We start from the raw sequence: 24,251 nt of genomic DNA, 5'->3' as shown, positions 1-24,251 counted from the left end.
GATAATAGTGGTGGAGTTGTTCGTTGTAATTAATGAGAAAAAAATTACATATTGATGCCCCTCCCCCATTCTTTATACGAGTCTATATTTTATTACAGATCGGCATGAGGTGATCACAAAAGAAATTCTGGAGCTTGACCCATGGGAAAATCAGTGGAATATAGTCTGCACCCGAGTTCCTATGCATGATTCCTACGATGTCTGTCTGGTTGCAAGATTGAACCCCCGAGACCTACTCCCACCTCCGCGGGACCTACTGGAAAGGTGACATTTCTTACAAAAAGTGGGGGCTGGACCTAAAATACAAGCAGTGGCTTTTCTTATCGTTTTGATGAAGTAGCATGTTCTTCCCGGGCACCGAGCGGTGACCTTAGTAATGGCGGGTTCTATTGAGTGTAAATTATTGCTTCGGGCATTATTTATGGGTCAGTCATTTGCAGGAGTGACTATCAAAGATACATTTAATCTTATGGTTCCCTTTAGATAGTGCAGAGACATCTCACTGTCAACAAGGCGCATAAGCAGATTACCAGTATTATTAGTGAATCAAATAATTTGTTTTATTTATCTTACAGCCTACATTCAAAACTCTGCTGGTTGCTACTGGCACCAGTCAACAGTTTGTCGACGGACACGCCCCTTTTAGCTAAGCTCCTATAATGCAGTGCTCTGTGCTGTACTGTATTCTGTGTAGTTCCTGATGTAAAGACTACACTACCCATGATGTATAGCAAAAGAGCCAGCTTCATACATGACAGTATACAGTCCTTGAAACATCTTTTCTGCATAAATAAATAGGGGCGGAGCTGTGACTACCCAACAGTGGTTGAAACTATTATAAGGTGAAATAATGGTTTCCTTTAGGGCTATTTATCAAACAAAATGCCATATGAACAGCAATAATCCCATGATAAGAAGGAATTGGGGTAGGATTTTCTTCTTTCTCTACCCAGATGGACACTGAAAACTGAGCATTTAATAACGAAATGGAATGATCCTTTAATTTTACATATATTATTAAAAAGGTCATAGGTTTCTTACCACCATTTAGACTATTTTTAGGGTTTTCATATGTGGAGAGGTCAATAAAACAAAATAAATAAATAGGAACAGGGAAGGGAAGACAAATAATGGCACCTGTCCTGAAATGGTAAGCTCTGGTTTGAATCTACAACTACTACAGGGACAGGGATATTTGAATGTCTCAAAATGTGCATTAAGCAGATGGAATATTCCTCTAAGGGGTTAAGTAGTCACGTGCAGGAGTCAGTCATTCATCTTGCATTTATTCATGCAGATGTGACAGTCGAGCGCAGGATGTGTCTATCACATGGTCATTGTAATTACGGCTTTGTATTCGGTCATTTTATGTAAAATGGGAACATTTGCTGGAAATTGAAGGACAATTATGTAAGATAGAGGAAAGATATTTCTGACAGGTTCCCTCGTTGTCTGTGTATCATAATCCAGTTGTCAAACTCAACCTATTAAAGTGTATTCACAGAGAGTGGACAATAAAACTGCTACATCTGTTTGATAGAAATCCCATGTCTCTCATTTCATGTAGTTATGTTCCAGGCTTCCAGCTATACTGATTTCTATTCAAATCTAAGTGGGTGGAGAAGCTAGCTACTTCCTCCCCTACCAATATCACAGATGAGGAGAAGCTAGCTACTTTCACTATTGAACAACACTTTCTAGCATTCCTTGTTTTTACATTCATTGTTATCATAGACTATAAGGGTGACGGCTATGGCCTGTCTGGCCCATCAGCGACAAATAAACATTTGGTCACCGATACCTGATCGCTTCACAATCTATAGGCATAGATTCAATCAAGAATGTCTCTTAAGAGCAAGAAAGAGGAGAGAGGGTGGTTTATCTCCCATTGACTGGCAGCCAGGGAGGATTGAGAGAAATCGAGGGTTAGAAAGACCCTCTGGGTGACCAGGTGACAGAAAAAGCAGCATATTGTGACATTATATGGCTGACAGTGGTAGTTGTCATGTTTTTAATACTTCCTTAATGTTGTACAGGGCACTAAATTGTTGGCTCTACATCGGTAATAACACCTTCTAAATGCTGCAATACTAATAGGGCATGATTAGCTATCAGAGGGGCGTTTTAAACTAGAGGACCCTAACTTTGGACATTATAAACAATGGAGGCCTATTGATTGCAATGGGTATCTTGCTGACCATAAACATTGTAGCTCTCCCACCGCAAACACCGGATAGGTCATGGTCTCCCAACAGCAAGGTCCCCGCACGATCCCCTCCTGGAACAGGGACCAGCAATATTACATGCGTTTGTGGGTTCAAAGAAGTAAGAATGGTGGTAAACGTGTTATAGCCTCAAATAGATAAACTAGAACATTAGATGATGGCTGTCCGTAACCTAAAACCAAGGTACAGATGGAGCAGGATGTGTTGTAGTAGTTGAACTATGACAACCACATGATAAATAAAATCTTCTCCATCTGTATTTTTTTTATCTTTTTCTTAGAATTTTGATCTATATATCTGAAGTATTTTCCCCTTTAAATGCCCTGTGAAATAATGACGGCTCGCAGATCTTCTTGGCGGGATGCGCGGTATAGAAACGTCTTGCCAGTTGATTCTTGAAAACGCTCCATACGCTGCTGCTATGTAATTAGGAGAGGGGAATATAGGTTCTGTTGTTTCACATAAACAGTGAGACAGATGCAGCCTGGTGGGAGACCGCAGCCACCATGGAGGATGTGACGCCGTTATTGCTGGTAAAAATATAAATGTCATAGGTCAGACGTTCTCCCGTAGTGCCGGACTATTCCTAGGACTAACAAAATTTACCAAGAATTTTTAATTCCTGCTATTTTGAAATTATTCTTTTTTTGCTCAATCATGTAAAAAATTTAGTGCAAAGAAAAGCCCAAAACAATCAATCAGATCACTGCTTACATTGTCTTACCTACCATGGAAAAATGCAAGCGGATTGGTTGTCATGAGTGACTACTCTATTTTCTGTTGGCAGTAGATTTAAAGGGGTTTTCCTTTGATTTGTGAAGGTTTGAAAACTCGGAGAATACATGGGCCACGGCCACTATTTCTGGTATTAAAGCACAGCCCCATTCAAGTCATTTAGGGGCGGAAGAGGATTAGAAGGGGTTGGTAAGGGTCTATTCACATGTCTGAATAGTACATCGGGGTATATGTCAGGAGGATTTCCCAACATAAACTTCTAGCGGAAAGTCTCTGACATATGCCACTGTGTGCCTATATAGTGGCATATGCCATCCATAGGCTACCATGCGAAAAGAAAATACTGTGCAGTGTAGGTTTTTTACTGTATACCTCTGTATGGAATATCGTAGTCGACATAAAAAAGATTAACTGATCCGCAGGGACACTCTTTTGGCATCCGTCAGGTGAATGGGACCCTATGCAAGCGTTCTTATGTTGCGGGAGTGTAAATAGACCCTAAAACTTCCCGGCCTCTTCATGCTAGCCATATAGATATACAATGGAGGGTGTGAAGTGAAGGAGATGGGCGCACTGATGCCCGGGATGCAGGATTACTAGATTAATTACCAAACGAGAGATGTCAAGTCTGATATATTCGGAAGGAACATTCATTTTGCTTGTGGCATTGAGATAAACAGAGGTGTCTAAGAGGAGCGGAGCACAGAGAGCCAAGATCAGCGGTGAGAGAGAGAGCCAAGATCAGTGGAGGGAGAGAGAGAGAGCCAAGATCAGCGGAGAGAGAGAGAGCCAAGATCGGTGGAGGGAGAGAGAGAGAGCCAAGATCAGCGGAGAGATAGAGAGCCAAGATCAGCGAAGAGAGAGAGCCAAGATCAGCGGTGAGAGAGAGAGCCAAGATCAGCGGTGAGAGAGAGACAAAATCAGTGGAGGGAGAGAGAGAGAGAGAGACAAGATCAGTGGAGAAAGAGCCAAGATCAGCGGAGAGATAGAGAGCCAAGATCAGCGAAGAGAGAGAGCCAAGATCAGCGGTGAGAGAGACAAAATCAGTGGAGGGAGAGAGAGAGCCAAGATCAGCGGAGAAAGAGAGCCAAGATCAGCGGAGAGAGAGAGCCAAGATCAGCGGAGAGATAGAGAGAGCCAAGATCAGCGGAGAGAGAGAGCCAAGATCAGCGGAGAGAGAGAGCCAAGATCAGTGGAGAGAGAGAGCCAAGATCAGTGGAGGGAGAGAGAGCCAAGCTCAGCGGAGAAAGAGAGCCAAGATCAGCGGAGAAATAGAGAGAGCCAAGATCAGCGGAGAGATAGAGAGAGCCAAGATCAGCGGAGAGATAGAGTGAGCCAAGATCAGCGAAGAGAGAGAGAGAGCCATGATCAGCGGTGAGAGAGAGCCAAGATCAGCGGAGAGATAGAGAGCCAAGATCAGCGAAGAGAGAGAGCCAAGATCAGCGGTGAGAGACAAAATCAGTGGAGGGAGAGAGAGAGCCAAGATCAGCGGAGAAAGAGAGCCAAGATCAGCGGAGAGATAGAGAGAGCCAAGATCAGCGGAGAGAGAGAGCCAAGATCAGCGGAGAGATAGAGAGAGCCAAGATCAGCGGAGAGAGAGCCAAGATCAGCGGAGAGAGAGAGCCAAGATCAGTGGAGAGAGAGAGCCAAGATCAGTGGAGGGAGAGAGAGCCAAGATCAGCGGAGAAAGAGAGCCAAGATCAGCGGAGAAATAGAGAAAGCCAAGATCAGCGGAGAGATAGAGAGAGCCAAGATCAGCGGAGAGATAGAGTGAGCCAAGATCAGCGAAGAGAGAGAGCCATGATCAGCGGTGAGAGAGAGCCAAAATCAGTTGGAGAGAGAGAGAGCCAAGATCAGCGAAGAGACAGAGCCAAGATCAGCGGAGAGAGACAGAGCCAAGATCAGCGGAGAGAGAGCCAAGATCAGTTGAGAGAGAGAGAGAAAACCAAGATCAGTTGAGAGAGAGAGAAAGCCTAGATCAGTGGAGTGAGAGAGAGAGAGAGCCAAGACCAGTGGAGAGAGAGAGAGAGAGCCAAGATCAGTTGAGAGAGAGAGAGCTAAGATCAGTTGAGAGAGAGAGAGAGCCAAGATCAGCGAAGAGAGAGAGAGAGACAAGTTCAGCGGAGAGAGAGAGAGCCAAGATCAGTGGAGAGAGAGAGAGCCAAGATCAACGGAGAGAGAGAGAGCAAAGATCAGCGGAGAGAGAGAGAGAAAAAAAAGAGGAGAGAGAGAAGACAAGAGAGAGGGAAAAGAAGAGAGAGAGAAAAGGATAGACAAAGAGAAAGAACAGAGAGAGGAAAGAAGAGAGGGGAGAGAGAGAAAAGAGAATGAAAGAGAAAATAAAAAGAAAAGAGAGAGAAAGAGGTGAGAATCAAGATCAGCTGTATAGGATAGAGAGAGAAGAAAAGAGAGAGAGGAGAGAGGGAAGATAAGAGAGAAGAAAGAGAGAAAAGGATAGAAAGAGAAAGAAGAGAAAGGAGAGAGAGAAAAATGAGAGAAGAGAGAGAGAGAAGAGAAAGAGAGAGGAGAGAGGGAAGATGAGAGAAGAAAGAAGAGAGAAAATTATAGAAAGTGTGTGAGAGAGAAGAGAGAGAAAGAGAAAAGGGAGAGGAGATAGAAAAAGATAGAAAGATAGGAAAAAGAGAAAAGAAAAAAGAGGGAAGAGAGAAGAAGAGAGAAAAAGAGAGAAAAAAAAGAAGAGATAAGAAAAGAGAGAAAAGGATAGAAAGAGTGAAAAAGAGGGAAGAGAGAAGAAAAAGAAGAGAAAAGTAAAAGAGAAAAGGATAGAAGGAGAGAGAGAGATAGAGAGTAGAGAAGAGAGAGAAGAGATAAGTGAGAGAGAGCTGCGGTAGTTTAATTTCTTGAACTCTCAGAAAACTGTTAAACAATAAAATGCTTTCTGCCTGAAGCTACCACTAGAAGGAGCTCCTTACATAGATTTATACAGTTAGAATTGAGTTTAATGGTAAATGTTTAAATCCATATACAAAGAGCTCCCCCTAGTGGTGGCTGCAGGCAGAAAGAATTGTACTATTTAACCAAAACTATGTGAAGGGGATTTGGAGGCCTGAATCACAAAAACAGACCCTGATAAAGATATATTATTAAATTCATTAGCCCTGAATTGTGGACCTATTTAGATTCAATTAAATTATATGTACACTTTAACCTTTTATTTTTCTAGATCACTACAATTAATATCATAAACTACTTCACCTTCATAATACACCAGGAATATCAAGTGTTAACATCTAACCCTTTGTAGACCACCAGGGCTATTAGGTGTTAATCCATAACCACCCTAGAGCCCCACGGATATTACTATTAACCCCTTCACCACCCAAGATTAGATATTAACCCTGAAACTTCTCAAAACCACTAGTGATATTACCAAGAATATTATCCTAACCCAATAAACTACTGTATGCAAAAACATGTGATGTAGTATATGTAGAAAGTTTTTTTGGGGGGGATTCTGCCATTTTTACTGTGGGCACAATCAAACTGGGAAATACCCTTGCCCTTGGCTGCACATAATCTTATTATTATGTCTGAACGTTATATTGTGAGCCTCTGATCGGTACTTAGGGGTGTAATATTTAGCAAATAACATGTTAGTTTTGTGTATTACAATTTGCCGCCGTTTTATGATGTGGTTATCGGCCGTATGGCTATTAGGGTATGTTCACACGGCCTATTTTCGGGCCGTAAACGCCCGAAAATTCGGAAGCAGAACGCCTCCAAACATCTGCCCATTGATTGCAATGGGAAAAACGGCGTTCTGTTCCGTTGGGCTGTTTTTTTACGCGGCCATTTTCAAAAACGACAGCTTAAAAAAAAAGGCAGCGAAAAAGAAGTGCAGGTCACTTCTTGGGACATTTTTGGAGTCATTTTTCATTTATTGAAAACCACTCCAAAAATGGACGTAAAAAATACCACAAAAATCGTAAGTGGCTTAAAAAAAGTCTGAAAATCAGGAGCGGTTTTCCCTTGAAAACAGCGCCATATTTTCAGACGTTCTTGACTCAGAGTGTGAACATCGCCTTACAGGTGAAGCACACTGAAACCAATTAAGAAGCACATAAAAACCGCAACAAAAATGCTGAAAAACGGGAAAAAAACGCCCTGTGGAAACAGTTTTATACGTTTTTCCCCATCAATAAGTACAATGTAAGGTTGTGCTGCCATCTAGTGGCTGTAAGGTTTCTCTACACTATATTTTGTGGATTTTCTTCCCTCCGATCAGCAGAGTACGGCCAATTCGGGACAATGACGTCATGTCAGGCGGATGAAAACAGAGAGTGAGATTCAGGCCTCATGCATATGGCCGCAAAACAGAGCTACATCCAGAGCTGTAAGCCGAAGCTCCTGGGCCCAAGTGCAAAATCTATAACAGGGACCCCCACCCAGTGCTGCATTTGTAATATTAGTGTCTTCATATGTGGCAGAGGGGTCTTTCAGCACCAGGGCCCCGATGCTAACTCTGCAACCGCTATAGCTATGCCCCGGACTGTACTGTGGTCTATATAGATCTATGTGGGGTGCCGCATATGGGACCAAGTCCTACAAGCATCATTTATGGTGATCTGATGGAGAATGCGGCAATTTTAATGCAATATCCCAATTTCTCATTTCTAAGGGCCACATCGAAAATCACCCTGCGATGTAATTATAGCGGCTCTAACGAGAAAGAAGCGATTAATCCGGACGCCATCATTCACCATCATCCACAAGGTCCAACTCTGGAGAATTCCTCCAAATAGCTCTCAGTTCTAATTAGTCTGGAGTTTCCACCAATTCCCCACCGGCCCCGGCTTCTACCTCCCTCCATTATTAACCGCCGTCGAGATGTTTAATTATATAAACTGAGTGATCCCACATTCACCACGAAGCGCAATTATATTTCAGCGGCCGGCTCCATGGATGCAGTTCTGTTATAGTGAAGCTCCATGTGGGGTATTCCCATCTGAAGCATTGATGGCATAGCCACGGGATATACAAAGCAAACGGTGAAATCCGCGGCAAAATTGGCATCTAGCACGTGCAGATTTCTCTTCGTATTCGTGCCAGAAATATTCTGCTACATTTGCACATACCCTAAAACCTGGTTTTTACATACACAATCCCATCTACGTCTATGAAAATGCTTCACTACATTGATGACAAGAACACAGCGCTGCTTCCCCTTTATTTCCTTTACTTCCTCACACTGAATCGCCGACACGACCGTAGCGGCGGTTCACAGTATTACAGCCGTCTCCTACTCACGTCAATGGGATTAGGGTGTAATATTGTGAACCGTCGCTACTGCTGTGTCAGCGATTCACAGTGTGAGCAAGTGACCGGAATGAAGGGGAAGCAGCGCTCGTACGAGCGCTGTGGCACCTTCAAAACAGCTGATCGGCGGGGGTCCCGGGAGTCGGACCCCGACCCATCAGCTGTTGATGGCTTCTCCTGAGGATAGGCCATCAATTTTTATTGGCTGGAAAACTCCTTTAAGACCCCAGACCCCTAAAATTAATCAGACCCCTATCTAGACCCTTAAATGAACCAGACCCCAAAAATAATTTCAGACACCAGACCCCTAAACAAGACAAAAAAATGAAATAAATATATACTTAAAAAAGTATACTGACCAATGTCATGGTCTTGTGTGCCGGGCCCCGGCAGTAGTTCCGCTCCTGACCATGAAACCTCCATCACAGATGCATTGGAAAAGACCCTGCATGTCTGTGGGGTCTGGATTCGGCCCACAGTATGCCAGTTGAGGACTGCTGCCCTAAATTAATTGTGATGTGTCGTGGCTTGGTGGGTATATAAGGGGTGCGGTCGGCTGTCCGATCACATATCACTCGTTGTTGCCGTGGGTAAAAGGGGCGATTTATCAGAGTTGTAATAAGGGCTGATTATTGGCTTTTGGCCCAGGGTGTCGGTATTTCTCACACATCGCAGCTTGTGGACTCTTCTCGTGCTGCTGTGGTGAATTGTGAGTATATAAATGGCACTATTGGAAATAACCGACGTGGAAACTGCGGAGCACCACGTGCCATTGATGTGAGAGGTGAACGTCGGCTATGAAGGTGCGCGATGGCCGAACGACACGCTACAGCGGAGCAGCTCACCGTGAAAATCAAGCAGGGGGCTACCAGGCGGGGGTCTAATACAACAGTTCAGCAAACCCAACTGCATATGGGGCACCGAAGCCGACGGATTGTCACTGCTCCTATGTAACAAAGGTGCGGAGGAAAAAAAGGCTTCATTTTGCACGGCAATATCGGAATTAGACCGCCGATGATCGGTAAAGGGTCGTCTTCTCTGATGAGTCACGTTTTCTGCTTCATGGAACGGATGGACGTTGGCGCGTCAGGCGGGAAACATCAGAGAACAAACACCCGGAAACCACTGCTGGAAGAACACGACCCAGTGGCGGCAGCGTTATGGTCTGGGGAAGTTTTCACGGCATTCTCTGGGCCACTCATCCATGTGGACGGCTCTGAACCAATTTGTGTATGAATCCATCGTTGCAGATCATGTCCCTCCACACATGATGATTGTCTTCCCTGGGGCAGATGGAATCTTCCAGCGAGACAAAGCGACATTTCACACGACTAGAAATGTCTGACAGTGGCTGGAAGACCACGACCAAGACTTCCACGTGCTTCCCACGGCGGTCACTCTGGATATTACCTGGTGGTCATAATAGTGGGACTCCACTGTGTATGTATATATAAATCATCCATATACCCAGCTCAAGCCAGGAAGCAGGCTACACTCTCTAATTATCCAGTAGTCTCCCCCGAAATAAGAAAGCCCTCCCTGAATCCCAGCAGAGCAGGCAAGTCTTCCACAATTCCTGCTTATAGCCACCACTAGGGGGAGTGAGCTGAGCTGTGTTAATCCGCCTGCAGTGAGCTCCCCCTGGTGGCGGCTGCAGGCAGCCAGAATTTTATCATTTAACTATGGCAAACTCTATTCAGAATGACCCCAATAAAGATATATGATATTAGTCCGCACACAATTTTGCAGTAAATAAATTGTGCCAGTGATTTGCACTATTGTTATTTGTATGGTGCAGTTAATGGCTGTGGCTGCCGTTGTAGGCGTGGCCTGTGCCTGTGGGTGGGGCATGCATAGAATAAAACATTCTGCGGCACTAAGAGCGCACCACAACTCAGTTCGGTATCAGTCCTGCTTAAGGCGACGACAGGATCTAAAGAAATTCCCTAGAAGCAAAGTCAAGAATCAAGGTTCAAGGTTACGCAGTAAGAAAAGCAGCGCTGTGTACTCACCTTATCTTCTTTCTATATACTCCCCTAGTCTTCTGTAGCCACAAGTCTGCAATACAATACACCCCAAAACTGCAGCTGGGAAGGAACATTTACAGCATCAAACCCTAAAAAAACAAGTTACCCAGCTTTCCAAGACTCCTGAATGGCAAATCTTCCAAGAGGGAATATCACTGCATTTTCGGACAGATTTGTGATTCAGAACAATAGGAAAGCTGTAATGGCGGTCTTATTGTTTGTCACCCAGCTTTCCCAGAAACAGATATAATTACGAAACCACTGAAGAACACTTTAATAAATGGGGGGTTCCCTTTCATGGCCCCTGTTCCTGCTGTAGGTATGGGCTCAGGGCGCGAGCGTATAACGTGGCGTGCTCCATCGTAATATGGCACCAAAAGACGGCACATGAAGAACCTATGACTATGTCGCACAGAGCCGCAGCTACTCCATGTGCGTCCGCTCAGCACTGCCATATACAGGTGGCCGAAAGCGGAGAGTCCGGTTATGCAAATAGTCAGCGTCTTGTAAGGTGTCAGTGATTTGTATATAACCGGGTAAGTCCCCGGGCCACAAGACCCTGGACTTTACCCAAAAGTTTGACTCATGGAGGGAGAACACAGTATTCCTCCATGACTGTCAAAGGGGTATTCCTAGAATTAACACCTAGCCACAGAAATTGTCTGACGGCTGGGACCCCCACCCATCTCAAGAACGGGGGCCAGAACCCCTCACCCCCGTTCCTCCTCAGTGCACCCCCATACTGAGAAGGGGTTTGAATTGAGCGGCGGTCAAACATAAATGTCTAGGATGGCAAAGCCCCTTTAAGTTAGTAGGTACTCTAGTCGCACTCTAGGATTTCTTGCCGTGGAGTCAGTCAGGTGATCGCTTTCGTCCAATCAGAAAGACAATAATGTAGGGGTTTATTTATATGGGTCCTTTTTGCTACAAAAAACAAAAACACGGTGGTTTTGGCGCAATGGCAAAAAATCACAACCAAAAAGCAACAAAAACACGTCATGTAAATCCACCCAGATAATAGACTAATGTAAAGAGGCATCCGGTCATGTGTTCTGGTCTATCCAGTATAACGGGGGCAGGTTGTTAGAGAGACATGAATGATACTGGTCTGACGTCACCCTCCCGACACACACCGATCCCGGCTCAATCTCACATGATCTGATAGAAACCGGCCACAGACCTATGGACTTAAAGGGGTTTTCCACAACTTTTTTTTTTTTTTTTTTTAATCATTGCAATGCTGCGGTCTTGTGATTTTACTGTCCCCCGACTAACATTTAAATATTTTTATATATTGAAATCAGCTTTACGCTGTATTCTTTATATTGTGATGTTTGTTTACAATATTTGGCGCAAGTCGCATTAAAAGTCTGTTCATTGCGCCCGTGTTCGAGGCATCCTATTGGTCTAAAGTCTCCTCAATACCCGCCCGTTCTTTCTCTCATTGCGAGCACTATTTTATTGTCATTCATGTTATCCCTCAGTGCCGTTATTACTGTAGGTACCATCTTTGCGAGGCGCGCGGGCAATGAGGGATAAAATGAATAAAAATAAAATAGTGCTCGCAATGAGAAAGAAAGAACGGGACGGGTACTGAGGCTTTAGACCAATAGGATGCCTCGAACACGGGGGTATGGCCGAAGTCAAGCGGAATCAAGGCTCAAATAAGTAATGTTTGCGCAGGCGCAATTAATTGTATTCGAAAGCGCAGGCGCAATGAACTTACTGCTAATGCGCATAATATAATAGGTTACTGCGCACGCGTAGGCATAAGTGGAAGAAGACGTCATTCGGAAGAAAAGAAGCAAGAAGACCGGAAGAGGAGCTCGTCCCGAAGTCAGGATTGAAGACCGAACGGGACATCAGCGGAAGAGAAAAGTTCTGACGGTGGCGGGGTCACGTGACACTAGACGGAATTAGAAGACATCTGCAATTTTGGGACGGTAAGTATATTTAAAAAATACGTTAATAAACATTTCAGAGGTATTGCTGGACAGTTTTTGAAAAGTGGACAAACCCTTTAAGGAACACTCCGGACATTACTGTGTTATACCTAGTGCAGGGCGGGAGGCGGAGCATGACACAGATTCTCTCTTCAGTGTTTTTTTAATCTTTGTCATGCTCCTCCCCCTCTGGGCCGGCACTAGACATAACACAGTGATTTACATTTTAACTGGAGTTTAGCGGGAGTTACAGAAATAGCGTAGCTCGGCTGTTACCGGAATCCTATCCTGCTCTGATTCTCTACCTGGATGCGGCGGCCATACACGAGATAGATATCGGCTGACAGCTACTTCTAGCAACCATATTTACTTCAAGTTTCCATATTTACTTCAATTGGGGGAGGGGAACAAGGAACTGGGCGGTAAAATCCAAGATGACGATCCCTCTTACCCCCTGAAATCTGCCGTCAGGGATAAGAGCCCCCCCCCCCCACACGACTGTCGGCCGACCCCACTAAAATTGCAGATTTAGACAACTATTATCTTATTTATGGCCACTTCTGATGTCGGTGCTGACAGTCACTACAGTTCTGTGCGGCGCTCGTTTTATACAGATGCAACAAGCCTGGTGCAAGGGGTGTAAGCATTGTACTGGGGGGCATCAGCGGCAGGCACTCAGAGGGTACATGTTAGTGGAATACTTGCAGGACACTCAGGGGGCGGGAACATCTACGACAGGCACTCAGGGGGCGGGGACATCTACGACAGGCACTCAGGGAGCGGGGACATTTACGACAGGCACTCAGGGGGCGGGGACATTTACGACAGGCACTCAGGGGGCGGGGACATCTACGACAGGCACTCAGGGGGTGGGGACATCTACGACAGGCACTCAGGGGGGCGGGGACGTCTACGGCAGGCACTCAGGGGGGCGGGGACGTCTACGGCAGGCACTCAGGGGGGGCGGGGACGTCTACGGCAGGCACTCAGGGGGGCGGGGACGTCTACGGCAGGCACTCAGGGGGGGCGGGGACGTCTACGGCAGGCACTCAGGGGTGCGGGGACGTCTACGGCAGGCACTCAGGGGGGCGGGGACGTCTACGGCAGGCACTCAGGGGGGGCGGGGACGTCTACGGCAGGCACTCAGGGGGGGCGGGGACGTCTACGGCAGGCACTCAGGGGGGGCGGGGACGTCTACGGCAGGCACTCAGGGGGGGCGGGGACGTCTACGGCAGGCACTCAGGGGGGGCGGGGACGTCTACGGCAGGCACTCAGGGGGGGCGGGGACGTCTACGGCAGGCACTCAGGGGGGGCGGGGACGTCTACGGCAGGCACTCAGGGGGGGCGGGGACGTCTACGGCAGGCACTCAGGGGGGGCGGGGACGTCTACGGCAGGCACTCAGGGGGGGCGGGGACGTCTACGGCAGGCACTCAGGGGGGGCGGGGACGTCTACGGCAGGCACTCAGGGGGGGCGGGGACGTCTACGGCAGGCACTCAGGGGGGGCGGGGACGTCTACGGCAGGCACTCAGGGGGGGCGGGGACGTCTACGGCAGGCACTCAGGGGGGGCGGGGACGTCTACGGCAGGCACTCAGGGGGGGCGGGGACGTCTACGGCAGGCACTCAGGGGGGGCGGGGACGTCTACGGCAGGCACTCAGGGGGGGCGGGGACGTCTACGGCAGGCACTCAGGGGGGCGGGGACGTCTACGGCAGGCACTCAGGGGGGCGGGGACGTCTACGGCAGGCACTCAGGGGGGCGGGGACGTCTACGGCAGGCACTCAGGGGGGGGCGGGGACGTCTACGGCAGGCACTCAGGGGGGCGGGACGTCTACGGCAGGCACTCAGGGGGGGGCGGGGACGTCTACGGCAGGCACTCAGGGGGCTGCGACACCTACAACAGGCACTCAGGGGGCTGCGACACCTACGACAGGCACTCAGGGGGCGGCGACACCTACGGCAGGCACTCAGGGAGCGGCGACACCTACGGCAGGCACTCAGGGGGCGGGGACATCTACGACAGGCACTCAGGGGGCGGGGACATCTACGACAGGCACTCAGGGAGCGGCGACACCTACGGCAGGCACTCAGGGAGCGGGGACATCTACGACAGTCACACCAGGGCAGGGCTGTGGCATCTGCACCAGGTATTTGAGGGCGGAGGCATCTTGGCCGGCACTCAGGGGGGCACACACTGCTAAGACAACCTCTTAGGAACATTATAGCCCATACAAATGCAATGGCATTCACTTGCACAACACACCACATAACCTGATTTTCTGTAATTCGGTGCATTGGTTTTTGGGGTGGGGTGTTGCACCTCTTTTGCATTATACTTGTATCATTGCGCCTATAGCCGACTTTATCCTCCCCAAAATAAGCCATGTATAGCCCTGTCAGCTGCAGTGTGCACCGTCACAGCCTATAGACCCCTCCCTATAGGACATCTACAAACAGCTAAACAAAAGGGACGTGTTAGTTCTGTAATGCCCGAAGTCAAAATGGCGCCTTTGGTCCAGACGGTGACGACTCTCTACCAACCAATCACAGAAGCGCTAGTCAGCGCTTTCGCACGCAACCTTTGACCCTGGAACGGAAATGACGTCAGGAACGCAGGCTGCTCCCATCTTCCATCTTGGAAACGGGCCCATGAAAGTCGAGACTCGCCCTTAGAACAGCATCAAAGACCGACTCGATGATACCCCAGAGCGAGCGGTGATCTGTATCTACAATACTCACAGAGTTCTATCACTTGTGGCTCTTCGGGTGTGCAGATTATTTCAATTTATACGTACGTCTGCCAGCACTTAAGATGGCCGCCTGAGTGTTCAGTCAGCGTCCTTGTGTGGAATGCCGCTAAGCGTGGCAGGAAGCGGAAGTCGCCGGACTCACTTTCTTCCGGTGACTGACGTGTGGGTGAGCGGTGTTCGGTGACGTGTCTAGGGATCTTTTTCAGTGCTGAGAGCGGCGGCGGCCAGTCAGTCAGAAGAGAGAGCGCCGAGCATCCACACCGAGCCCCGACACCAGCACCCCGGCCCCCTGCAGCCCCCTAACCGCAACGACCATGGGCAGTAAGTATCCGCAGCGCCTCTCAGGGGGGGAAGGAAACAGCAGCACCTCCGGGGAGACGGGGATTATCCTCCTGACGATGCAGAGCTCTCTCCCTAGAGGCCATAAGCAACGGTTCAGTGTATATATTTATATATATATTATAAGCATTAGGGTGTGAAGATTTTTGCAACATTCATGCAGGAAGGGTCACGTATTTCCCACCGTAGGAACGATATTTTTCATGTATAATCGATCACGTTGTTGGAAATATCGCGCCTTTTCCTTGCTCCGTTTTCCATTAACCACCATAAAAAAGCGGAGGCGGTGAACGCTGCGATCACTGAACGGCCGCGGTCGCAATTTTAGTATTTTTTTTTTACCAATGGAACGCCAGTTAACGGTCGTACGTGGGAAGTGGATTAAAATGATGAGGGTGATTGTCCAGCTCGTCATGTTGCGGATATTCTTGTGACTGAATCTTGAGATGATCGGTAACGACGACGGTTGAAAGTGGCGACTGGAGGTCCAGACTGATGTGACGAGTTCCCGTTGGTCTGGACTGATCGGATTGTAAATGGCCGGTTTAAAGGGGTCCTCTATATACGTCCCCTGGGCTGGTGATCGGGCGTGCTTTCGTATGCTCGTTTCTGATTGGTGCCCTGTGATCAGCCAATGTCGCATCTTTTACGTGGGCGTTAAAATCATCGGTTGTCGGCAGCACGTCTTCCGGGGGAAACAGCCGAACATCATGCTCACCTATTGGGGGGAGCTGTTTTAGGAATGGGGGTTGTCCGAGGTAAACTACCCCTTTAACTTGTTTATCGTATCCAGGACTTCCTGATAAATGATGAGACATTTGGGGCTTGGAATATTTTAGGATGTTGCCTAAAAATATTTTGAGAGCATCAAAACACGACCCCCCCACACTTCGCTCTCCAGAGTTGACTCCACAGCCGCCATCTTTTCCCCGGCAGCTGCGTTCGGTGGCTCTAGAGGACGGGTAAGGACAGGATCGGGGTGGACGGGGTCCGCAGTGTGTGTGGTCTGAGCTGCCGTATCTGCCGGCCATGCTGTTGCATTCAGCTGTTGTGCATCCGGACGCTGCGGGGCTGGAGATGCACCTCTGAGGTCAATGGGGTTGGCTAAATTTTCTTTTGGAAGACTAAGAAAAGGGTGCAATTTAAATTGCACAGAAATTGCATCATGTGACTTGCGCCGCGCTTCAGAGGCGCTGTGGTGTGAGGATTACATTGCGGGGTCAAACCCTCCTCCCTGTATTCCCGGCATGTAAGGGCGATGTAGAAATATGTGCAGTTACCCCCAGGCAGCGTAACGTCATCCGGCGTGTAACATGATGGGTTCGGATTCCCCCGAGAACACTTTTTATAATCTACACGGCATCAAAATCCACGGCAGCTGCTAAAAAAAACTAAAACACTCAGCAAGGCCACCAGCCTATAGAGCATGCTGGGGGTCGTAGTTTTTAGCTGGAGAACCACAGGTTGGAGACCGCGGGACTAGTCGTCCTGCACTGATTGGGCAACACGACCGCATGACCTGTCACTTTTAGGGGGGCAAGGACGGAGCAGAATTTGCAGAGGAAGTATATTACAATTTATTTTGTTTGGGGGGGGGGGGGTATTTGGCACAATCTGTGAAACCCCTTTAAATATAGTGCAAGGATTTTATCACGCTGAGGACCTGGAGAGTCCTGTCCTCTCGGCATGTATCATACCGGTTAATCTGCCCACAGGATTAATGCCCGTCCACCGGTTTAATCTCCCGGGCACACGTCAAGGGTGGCACTGCAAGGATTTGATAGTTGTCGACCAATATGTTACCACCTTGATATGTAGCCTTATCAACAGAGGTGATACCAGAGCATTGTCCCTATGGAGGAGTCATGTGGTGGGATCCATTTGCTTGAGCCCCAAAATCACCCGGAATTGATACTACTTGTGTCTTAAAGGGGTTGTCCAGTTTGGGACTGTTTTTTTTTATACTGTAGTCCTATAAACAGGGCAGGTCATCAGTATATGATCGATGGGGGTCTGGACCCTGCACCGATCAGCTGCTCCGGAAGCAGATGAGTCAGGACCACTGTATAGTGGACGTGCTGCCGCTACGCTCCTATTCAAGCAGTAACCCATCACGACCGCTATACAGTGACTGGAGCCATCTGTTTCTGGCAGCCGGAACAGCTGACTGTCGCGGGGTCTGAGTGTCGGACCCCCACCGATCATGTACTGATGACCTATCCTGGGTAATCAATGTAACAAAAGCCCAGAACTGGACAATCCATGATATGAAGCCGATTTGCAAAGTCATAAACTCTTCTTTTTTTTTTTTTCTCTCAACAGTCAAATTTCTTGAAGTAATAAAGCCGTTCTGTGCGATATTGCCAGAGATCCAAAAGCCAGAAAGAAAGGTAAGTCACGACATGTGGTGAGAAAATATCACGTGCTGAGCGCTACACACGATCATTTGTATCATGCGGACTACATATCCCATCATTGCCTGTGCACTCGTCCCCAGGCATCAGCAGTGGCTCAGTAATTCCTGATGAGGATCATTGAGCAAGGAAAGGATTTTGCTGCTGTCAGAGCCACGAGGGTCAGGTGGCACATACAAAGGTGTATTTACGTGGCACGTCTCCGGAGTACAGAGCGCCACCTCACTGCTTTGTGTTTGTGTGAGAATCACTTATTGGCAATTTGTACTATAATTGTGCATTTTATTTTATTTTTTGTTCTCCAGATCCAATTTAAAGAAAAAGTATTATGGACGGCGATCACCCTGTTCATCTTCTTAGTATGCTGCCAGGTAACCACAGCTGTTTATTGCTCTGACATGTGCAATGTTTCCTTTTTACAATTCATTTAATAATTGGGATAGATATAATTTGTGGGCGTCCGACTCCCGCTGCCACTTTAAGTGACCCAGAGAGATGGTAGTCTGGTACTACAGATTATTTGGACTGAACTGCAGTACCAGCCACAGCCACATGGACGAGAGCAGCGCTGTCTGACACCTCATTGAAGGGACTGCGCCGCTCCAGCGAATATTTATTTGCTGCTGTGAATACGTCCCGTCTTAAATTTGTGCCTTTTTCTTTTAGATTCCCCTCTTTGGTATAATGTCCTCAGACTCTGCGGATCCCTTTTACTGGATGAGAGTTATCCTGGCTTCCAACAGAGGTGAGTTAACAAACTGTAGTCCTTGTTCTGTAGGTAGACAAGTCTTGCTGATGGGACTTTGTGCTCCTTATAGGTAATAGGTTCTGAATGATTAGTAGAGCATCTCCTGTAGGAGAGCTGCAGAGATTCCGTTACATTGTTTATTGACGGCTTATAGGTTTAATCAATGCGCTTTAATGCCGTCCCTAATTCACAGGTACCTTGATGGAGCTGGGTATCTCTCCCATCGTCACCTCCGGTCTCATCATGCAGCTACTGGCTGGTGCCAAGATCATTGAGGTTGGGGACACGCCGAAGGACAGAGCCCTGTTCAACGGAGCACAGAAATGTAAGTCAGCCTGGAAGTATGAGATCGAAATACTCACCCGAATACGTGGTACATTTCTGTTCTGCGTGCGGCCAGCAGGGGTCACCAATGGAGGTTTTCATTCAGTCCCGGGTTATGTAAATGTGCAGATACCCTCTCCTGTATGCTGATCACTAGATTAGTAAGTGTTTGCTTTCCTAGTATGAATATTAAAAAACACAATTACAGTAGAGATGTGTACATGTCCCTAGCAGCCAAAATAAAGCCCCCATTGTTTACACTGCTGCCTGCGTTCTGAGAACTGGTAAATAACGGAAACAAAGTTGACACATTATTATTTTAGAACCCCTGTAATAAGAATAAAGCTCTGTTCACATCACGTCTGGGTTTCCGTCGGGAGTACTGAGCAACGTACAGCTCTGACTTGTGCCACCATATACAGTACAATACATCGCCCATGGGCTCCCATGTTAAAAAAAAAAAAAACCACTGCACTGTGAACGTTATTTTGCGGGATGCGTCTACAAACAGCAAAAAAAAGTATACCCGCCCGACGGAGGCCAAAAGGACACGCTTCTGGTTTTCGTTGGGTAAGTGGAGCCCGATGGATAAAATTGGTGTATACGATCGGAGCTTTTTCCAATGCCGAGTGTAGGGATCAAAAGCAGTGTGAACAGAGCCTGTTCATACACAACTCCGTTTTTTAGATGCCGGCCAATGGCACATATCGTTATTGAGAAGTACAAACTGCGTTTTTCATCGAAGTTTGATTTTAAATGGACATAATATTCCTTTCCCCTCCTCCAGTGTTTGGTATGATCATCACTATCGGCCAAGCCATCGTATACGTCATGACTGGCATGTACGGAGATCCCTCGGAGATGGGTGCCGGCATCTGTCTGCTCATCACCATCCAGGTAAACCTGCCCGTTCCTGCCACACTTTATATATGAAGTTCACGTCCTATTTGGGGGTAACCAGACCTCTTTTCTCGCCTCCAGCTCTTCGTTGCCGGTCTGATCGTTTTACTTCTGGATGAGCTGCTACAGAAGGGCTATGGTTTAGGATCTGGTATCTCTCTCTTCATTGCTACTAACATCTGTGAGACCATCGTATGGAAAGCCTTCAGCCCGACCACCGTAAACACTGGCAGAGGTAAGAGTGGAGATGTCGTACCCGTGTGTCTGGCGGCAGCCGCAGCAATGACCTTCTACTGGATCATAGGAAATTCACATTGGTGTATTTGCTTCTGCTGAATCGTGGTTTTGTGTCTCCTTTTTGCAGGCACAGAGTTTGAGGGAGCCATCATTGCCCTGTTCCACTTACTCGCAACTCGTACCGATAAGGTCCGCGCTCTCCGGGAAGCATTTTATCGGCAAAACCTGCCCAACCTCATGAATCTGATTGCCACCATCTTTGTCTTCGCAGTGGTTATATACTTCCAGGTACGTTCGGTCCCGCACAGTATATGGTACAATGCAAGAATTGGAAGCCTTTTATCCTTACAGGTGTTCTGTGGTCATTATCACCAGCACCGATCCCTGTTACATATGTTACTGTTCTGTCCGCTATTCAATGGTAAATTCCACCATTCGTCTGTTAATTCTGTAACGTTGTGTTTTCAGGGCTTCCGAGTGGACCTCCCCATCAAGTCTGCGCGTTACCGTGGACAGTACAACACTTACCCTATTAAGTTGTTCTACACCTCCAACATCCCCATCATCCTGCAGTCAGCCCTGGTCTCCAATCTGTACGTCATCTCTCAGATGCTTTCTGCCCGTTTCAGTGGCAACCTGCTCGTCAACCTCCTGGGGACGTGGTCTGTAAGTATCCGCAGAACCCGACCAACATTAGTTTTATGCAGCATACGTAACCACGGAGAACCTTGTCACATGCCTGTGTTAAAAGGATTGTCCAGTTTAGTAAACCTATTTTCATACGCCCTATTGGTGAACTTGTCCCTCCTTTCAGGATCTTCATCTCTTGGTCAGAGTGGAGAGCGGTTACATAGAGCGTCTCTCTTTGGAGGACCTGTCCTGTATTACACAGACAACACATTGATATGAATGGACACTGTGTAATACTTCATTTCTCCTGTGATGGCGCTGCAGGGAAATGGAATACTTACTGCAAGGTTTGCCCACGGATTACGGCAGATCACTGGTGGTCCCAGCAGGGGGACACTTTGTGATCAGCTTATTGTCAAGGGATACTTTTAACAAGTAGGGATTGTCCAAAGAGGTGAACCCCCCCCCCCTCCCCCTAATTCTGTATACTTCTTGCCGAAAACAGGAGTAGATATCAACCTAACACAGACTAAACATACAGGTGTTTCGGCCTAACAGGGGAAGTTTCATATAGAACAATGTCATGTATTCAAACTAAAAATGGAACGGTCCTGGAGACCAAGAATAAATGTGTTCTAACCTCATGTCTTAATGTTTTAGGACGCGACCACTAGTGGACCTGCACGAGCCTATCCTGTGGGTGGACTGTGTTATTACCTCTCTCCGCCGGAGTCGTTTGGTTCTGTGTTGGACGATCCGGTTCATGCCGTAGTTTACATCGTGTTCATGCTGGGCTCCTGCGCTTTCTTCTCCAAAACCTGGATTGAAGTGTCTGGCTCTTCCGCTAAGGACGTAAGTGTCGGCCTCGTGGCTTTACATGCAGCTGCTCTTCTCTTATGTGCAGTTTTTTAACATCTCCATTGTCTACAGGTTGCAAAACAGCTTAAAGAGCAGCAGATGGTAATGAGGGGACATCGTGAGACGTCCATGGTGCACGAGCTGAACAGGTGAGCGCTTCATTACTGGCTTATATCATCTTACACAACATGGACATCATTTGTTGCATTTGCAGGAAAGTGGGGAACAGTCCACCCCCCCCCCCCCCCCCCTCTTAAAGGCGCTGTCCAATATACTTTGGGTTTTCTAAATAAGTTGCATAGGGATAAAAATAACAGCCACATTACGCCCTTTTGATTTTCTGTGGTCAATTCTATGTCGCACTAGACACAGGTCACGTCAGTATGGACGGCAATCACCAACGCGTCCCCCGTAATTCTCCCGGCTCGGGTGCACTTTATTGTACAGTCCAATTTCTAAGTCTTTATTCCTAAAAATTTCTGAGCCCATCTGCCGTGTTTCTCACAGGCTTCTTAACCCCTTAACAACCGGCGTATAGTGTTTTTACGCTTCAGGGCAACGATCGGAGACTAATAGCAGTCGTCTCTGATCATATTTAACCCCTCAGATGCGGCGCTCAAAAGCGAGCGCCGCATCTGAGTGATTTTACAGGGAGGGGGCTCCTTCTCTCATCCCACTGGCACCCCTGCGTGCATCCCGGGGTGCCTATGGGGGCCTAACAAAGGCCCCCAGGTCTGCCTTTAGTAATTGCCTGTTAGACCGTGCCAGAGACATGACCTAACAGGTGCCCGTCAGTTTTACACTGACCGGCAATAATACACTGCAATACAGAAGTATTGCAGTGTATTATAATAGCGATCAAAAGTTTGCACAGTGAAGTCCCCTAGTGGGACTAAAAGAAAAAAAGTTAGTTATAAATAAATGTCCCAAGTAAAATAAAAAAATACTTTTTTTCCCCTGACAAAATACTTTATTATGAAAAAAAGTTACTCATATTTGGTATCGCCGCGTCCGTAACGAACCCAACTATAAAACGATTACATTATTTAACCCGCACGGTGAACGCCATAAAATATAAAACAATGCCAGAATTGCTGTTTTCTGTTCATCCTGCCTTTAAAAGAATTTGATAAAAAGTGATCAAACCGTCGCATCTGCTCCAAAATGGTACCAATAAAAACTAGAAGAAAAAAAAAGCCCTCATACAACCGCATCGGCCAAAAAATAAAGATATGGCTCTTAAAATATGGCGACAGAAAAGCAAATAATTTAGAAAAAAATGTGTTTTTACTGTGTAGGAAGACTTAAAAAAAAATCCATATAAATTTGGTATCGCCGCAATCGTGAAGACCCGCTGAATGAAGTTGTGTTATTTATACCACACGGTAAACGGCGTAAAATTAAGTTGAAAAAAAATGGAGACATTTCTGGGTTTTTTCCAGTTCCCCACTAAAAAAGTTATTAAAAAGTTAACCAATAAATTATATGTACCCCAAAATGGTGCTATTATAAAATACAACTTGTCCCGCAAAAAAAAAAGTCCTTATACAGCGATGTCAACCCAAAAATAAAAAAAGTTATAGCTCATTGGAAAAACGTAAAAAATTGCTCGGTCATTAAGGTTTAAAATACCTTTGGTATTAAGGGGTTAAAAGAAGTTTCTGCTTTCATCGGTTTGGCGGTAGTACTGTCTGCGCTGACATTTCCTGTAAGGCAGTACTATCTGTGGCATCATCTGTAGGTAGTTGGATGTATTGCTCCCCCTGGTGACCACATTACACTAAAATCTTAGCATGCAAGTGGTGGTCTTGCTGTTAAATGGACGGTTTCCCTCTAGGTGGATATAGAATGCAAAAAAAAAAATAATGGCTTGTACTAAATTTGCATTTCCTCTCCCCCTCCCCTCTAGGTACATCCCAACAGCCGCGGCCTTTGGTGGTCTTTGTATCGGAGCGCTCTCGGTCCTCGCAGACTTCCTGGGTGCCATAGGCTCCGGAACGGGTATCCTGTTGGCCGTCACCATTATCTACCAGTACTTTGAAATCTTCGTCAAGGAGCAGAGCGAGGTCGGAAGCATGGGTGCGCTCCTCTTCTAAAATCATCAAATATTTTTTTTTTTTTTTACGTGGTCGTTCTGCAGACCCAAGATGTGAGCTGATCATGTGACTTGGAAAACTCCGTTCTAAGTGTATTCCAGGGACTTCAGAGCGGGTCAGACACATCACCGAGTTGGTGTCTGTTCACCAGGGACGTCCTCAAATAACCCTGTTATTTTTTTATTTTTACCAGTTTCGGCCCATTTTTATAAAATTGTGGACAATGTGCAAGAACTTTTTTTTTTTTCCCTCCCCCAGGAAAAATCTATTTTTAATTTTCACAATTATGAGCATGAATTCAAACAGGGCATCTATAGAAGTCTCTTCTCAAAGACTTGGTCATCCAGTCGGTTAATGCGTCTGTACAGATTTGGAGCAGAGCTTATGGGTATTATCATTTATTTTTTTTTTCAATAAAATCTCCGAAAACAAATGGTGATCCAAGTTATTATTCAGGATCAGGGTGGATCTCGTGATTTATTGTCCCACATCTGACCAGGAAGGGACGTTAAATCGCATGTCAATTTTGTAGATTGGATTAAAGGTTGTAAGAAATTCAGGATTGCGATCACTGCAGCCATAGCGACACGCATTATAAAACAAATGCGTTATTTATCCTGCACAGTGAACGCAGGTTTTTGTTTTAACACCCCCATTCCTAAAAAAAAAAAAATGTAAAAAGCATAAACATTAATCAGTAAGTCCTATGTACGCCAAACCGGGACCAATCATAATGACCGCTCGTCCTG

At 46.8% G+C, this 24,251-nt stretch overlaps 2 protein-coding genes across 2 annotated transcripts in view; both read left to right on the top strand.

Moving 5' to 3' along the window:
* KBTBD12 (kelch repeat and BTB domain containing 12) overlaps nucleotides 1-1,496 on the top strand; it is a 52,181-nt gene extending 50,685 nt beyond the window's left edge. The window contains exon 5 of the mRNA XM_075832416.1: nucleotides 99-1,496. Coding sequence (XP_075688531.1) covers nucleotides 99-268 — 170 coding nt within the window. The 3' untranslated portion in view covers nucleotides 269-1,496. The remainder of the gene's footprint in view (nucleotides 1-98) is intronic.
* Nucleotides 1,497-15,076: 13,580 nt separating this feature from the next.
* SEC61A1 (SEC61 translocon subunit alpha 1) lies at nucleotides 15,077-23,935 on the top strand. Its single transcript, XM_075831786.1, has 12 exons — nucleotides 15,077-15,277; nucleotides 17,618-17,685; nucleotides 18,015-18,080; nucleotides 18,376-18,454; nucleotides 18,651-18,782; nucleotides 19,569-19,678; nucleotides 19,763-19,916; nucleotides 20,046-20,206; nucleotides 20,387-20,584; nucleotides 21,209-21,400; nucleotides 21,479-21,555; nucleotides 23,316-23,935. The coding sequence occupies exons 1-12, from the start codon at nucleotides 15,271-15,273 to the stop codon at nucleotides 23,500-23,502; spliced, it is 1,431 nt and encodes a 476-aa protein (XP_075687901.1). The 5' UTR covers nucleotides 15,077-15,270; the 3' UTR covers nucleotides 23,503-23,935.
* Nucleotides 23,936-24,251: the final 316 nt, after the last annotated feature.

The sequence above is a fragment of the Rhinoderma darwinii genome, chromosome 7 (assembly GCF_050947455.1).
Source record: "Rhinoderma darwinii isolate aRhiDar2 chromosome 7, aRhiDar2.hap1, whole genome shotgun sequence".
Classification (NCBI taxonomy): domain Eukaryota; kingdom Metazoa; phylum Chordata; class Amphibia; order Anura; family Rhinodermatidae; genus Rhinoderma; species Rhinoderma darwinii.
The sequence above is the reverse complement of the archived record's forward strand: the minus strand, read 5'-3'. Positions and strand labels throughout refer to the sequence as shown.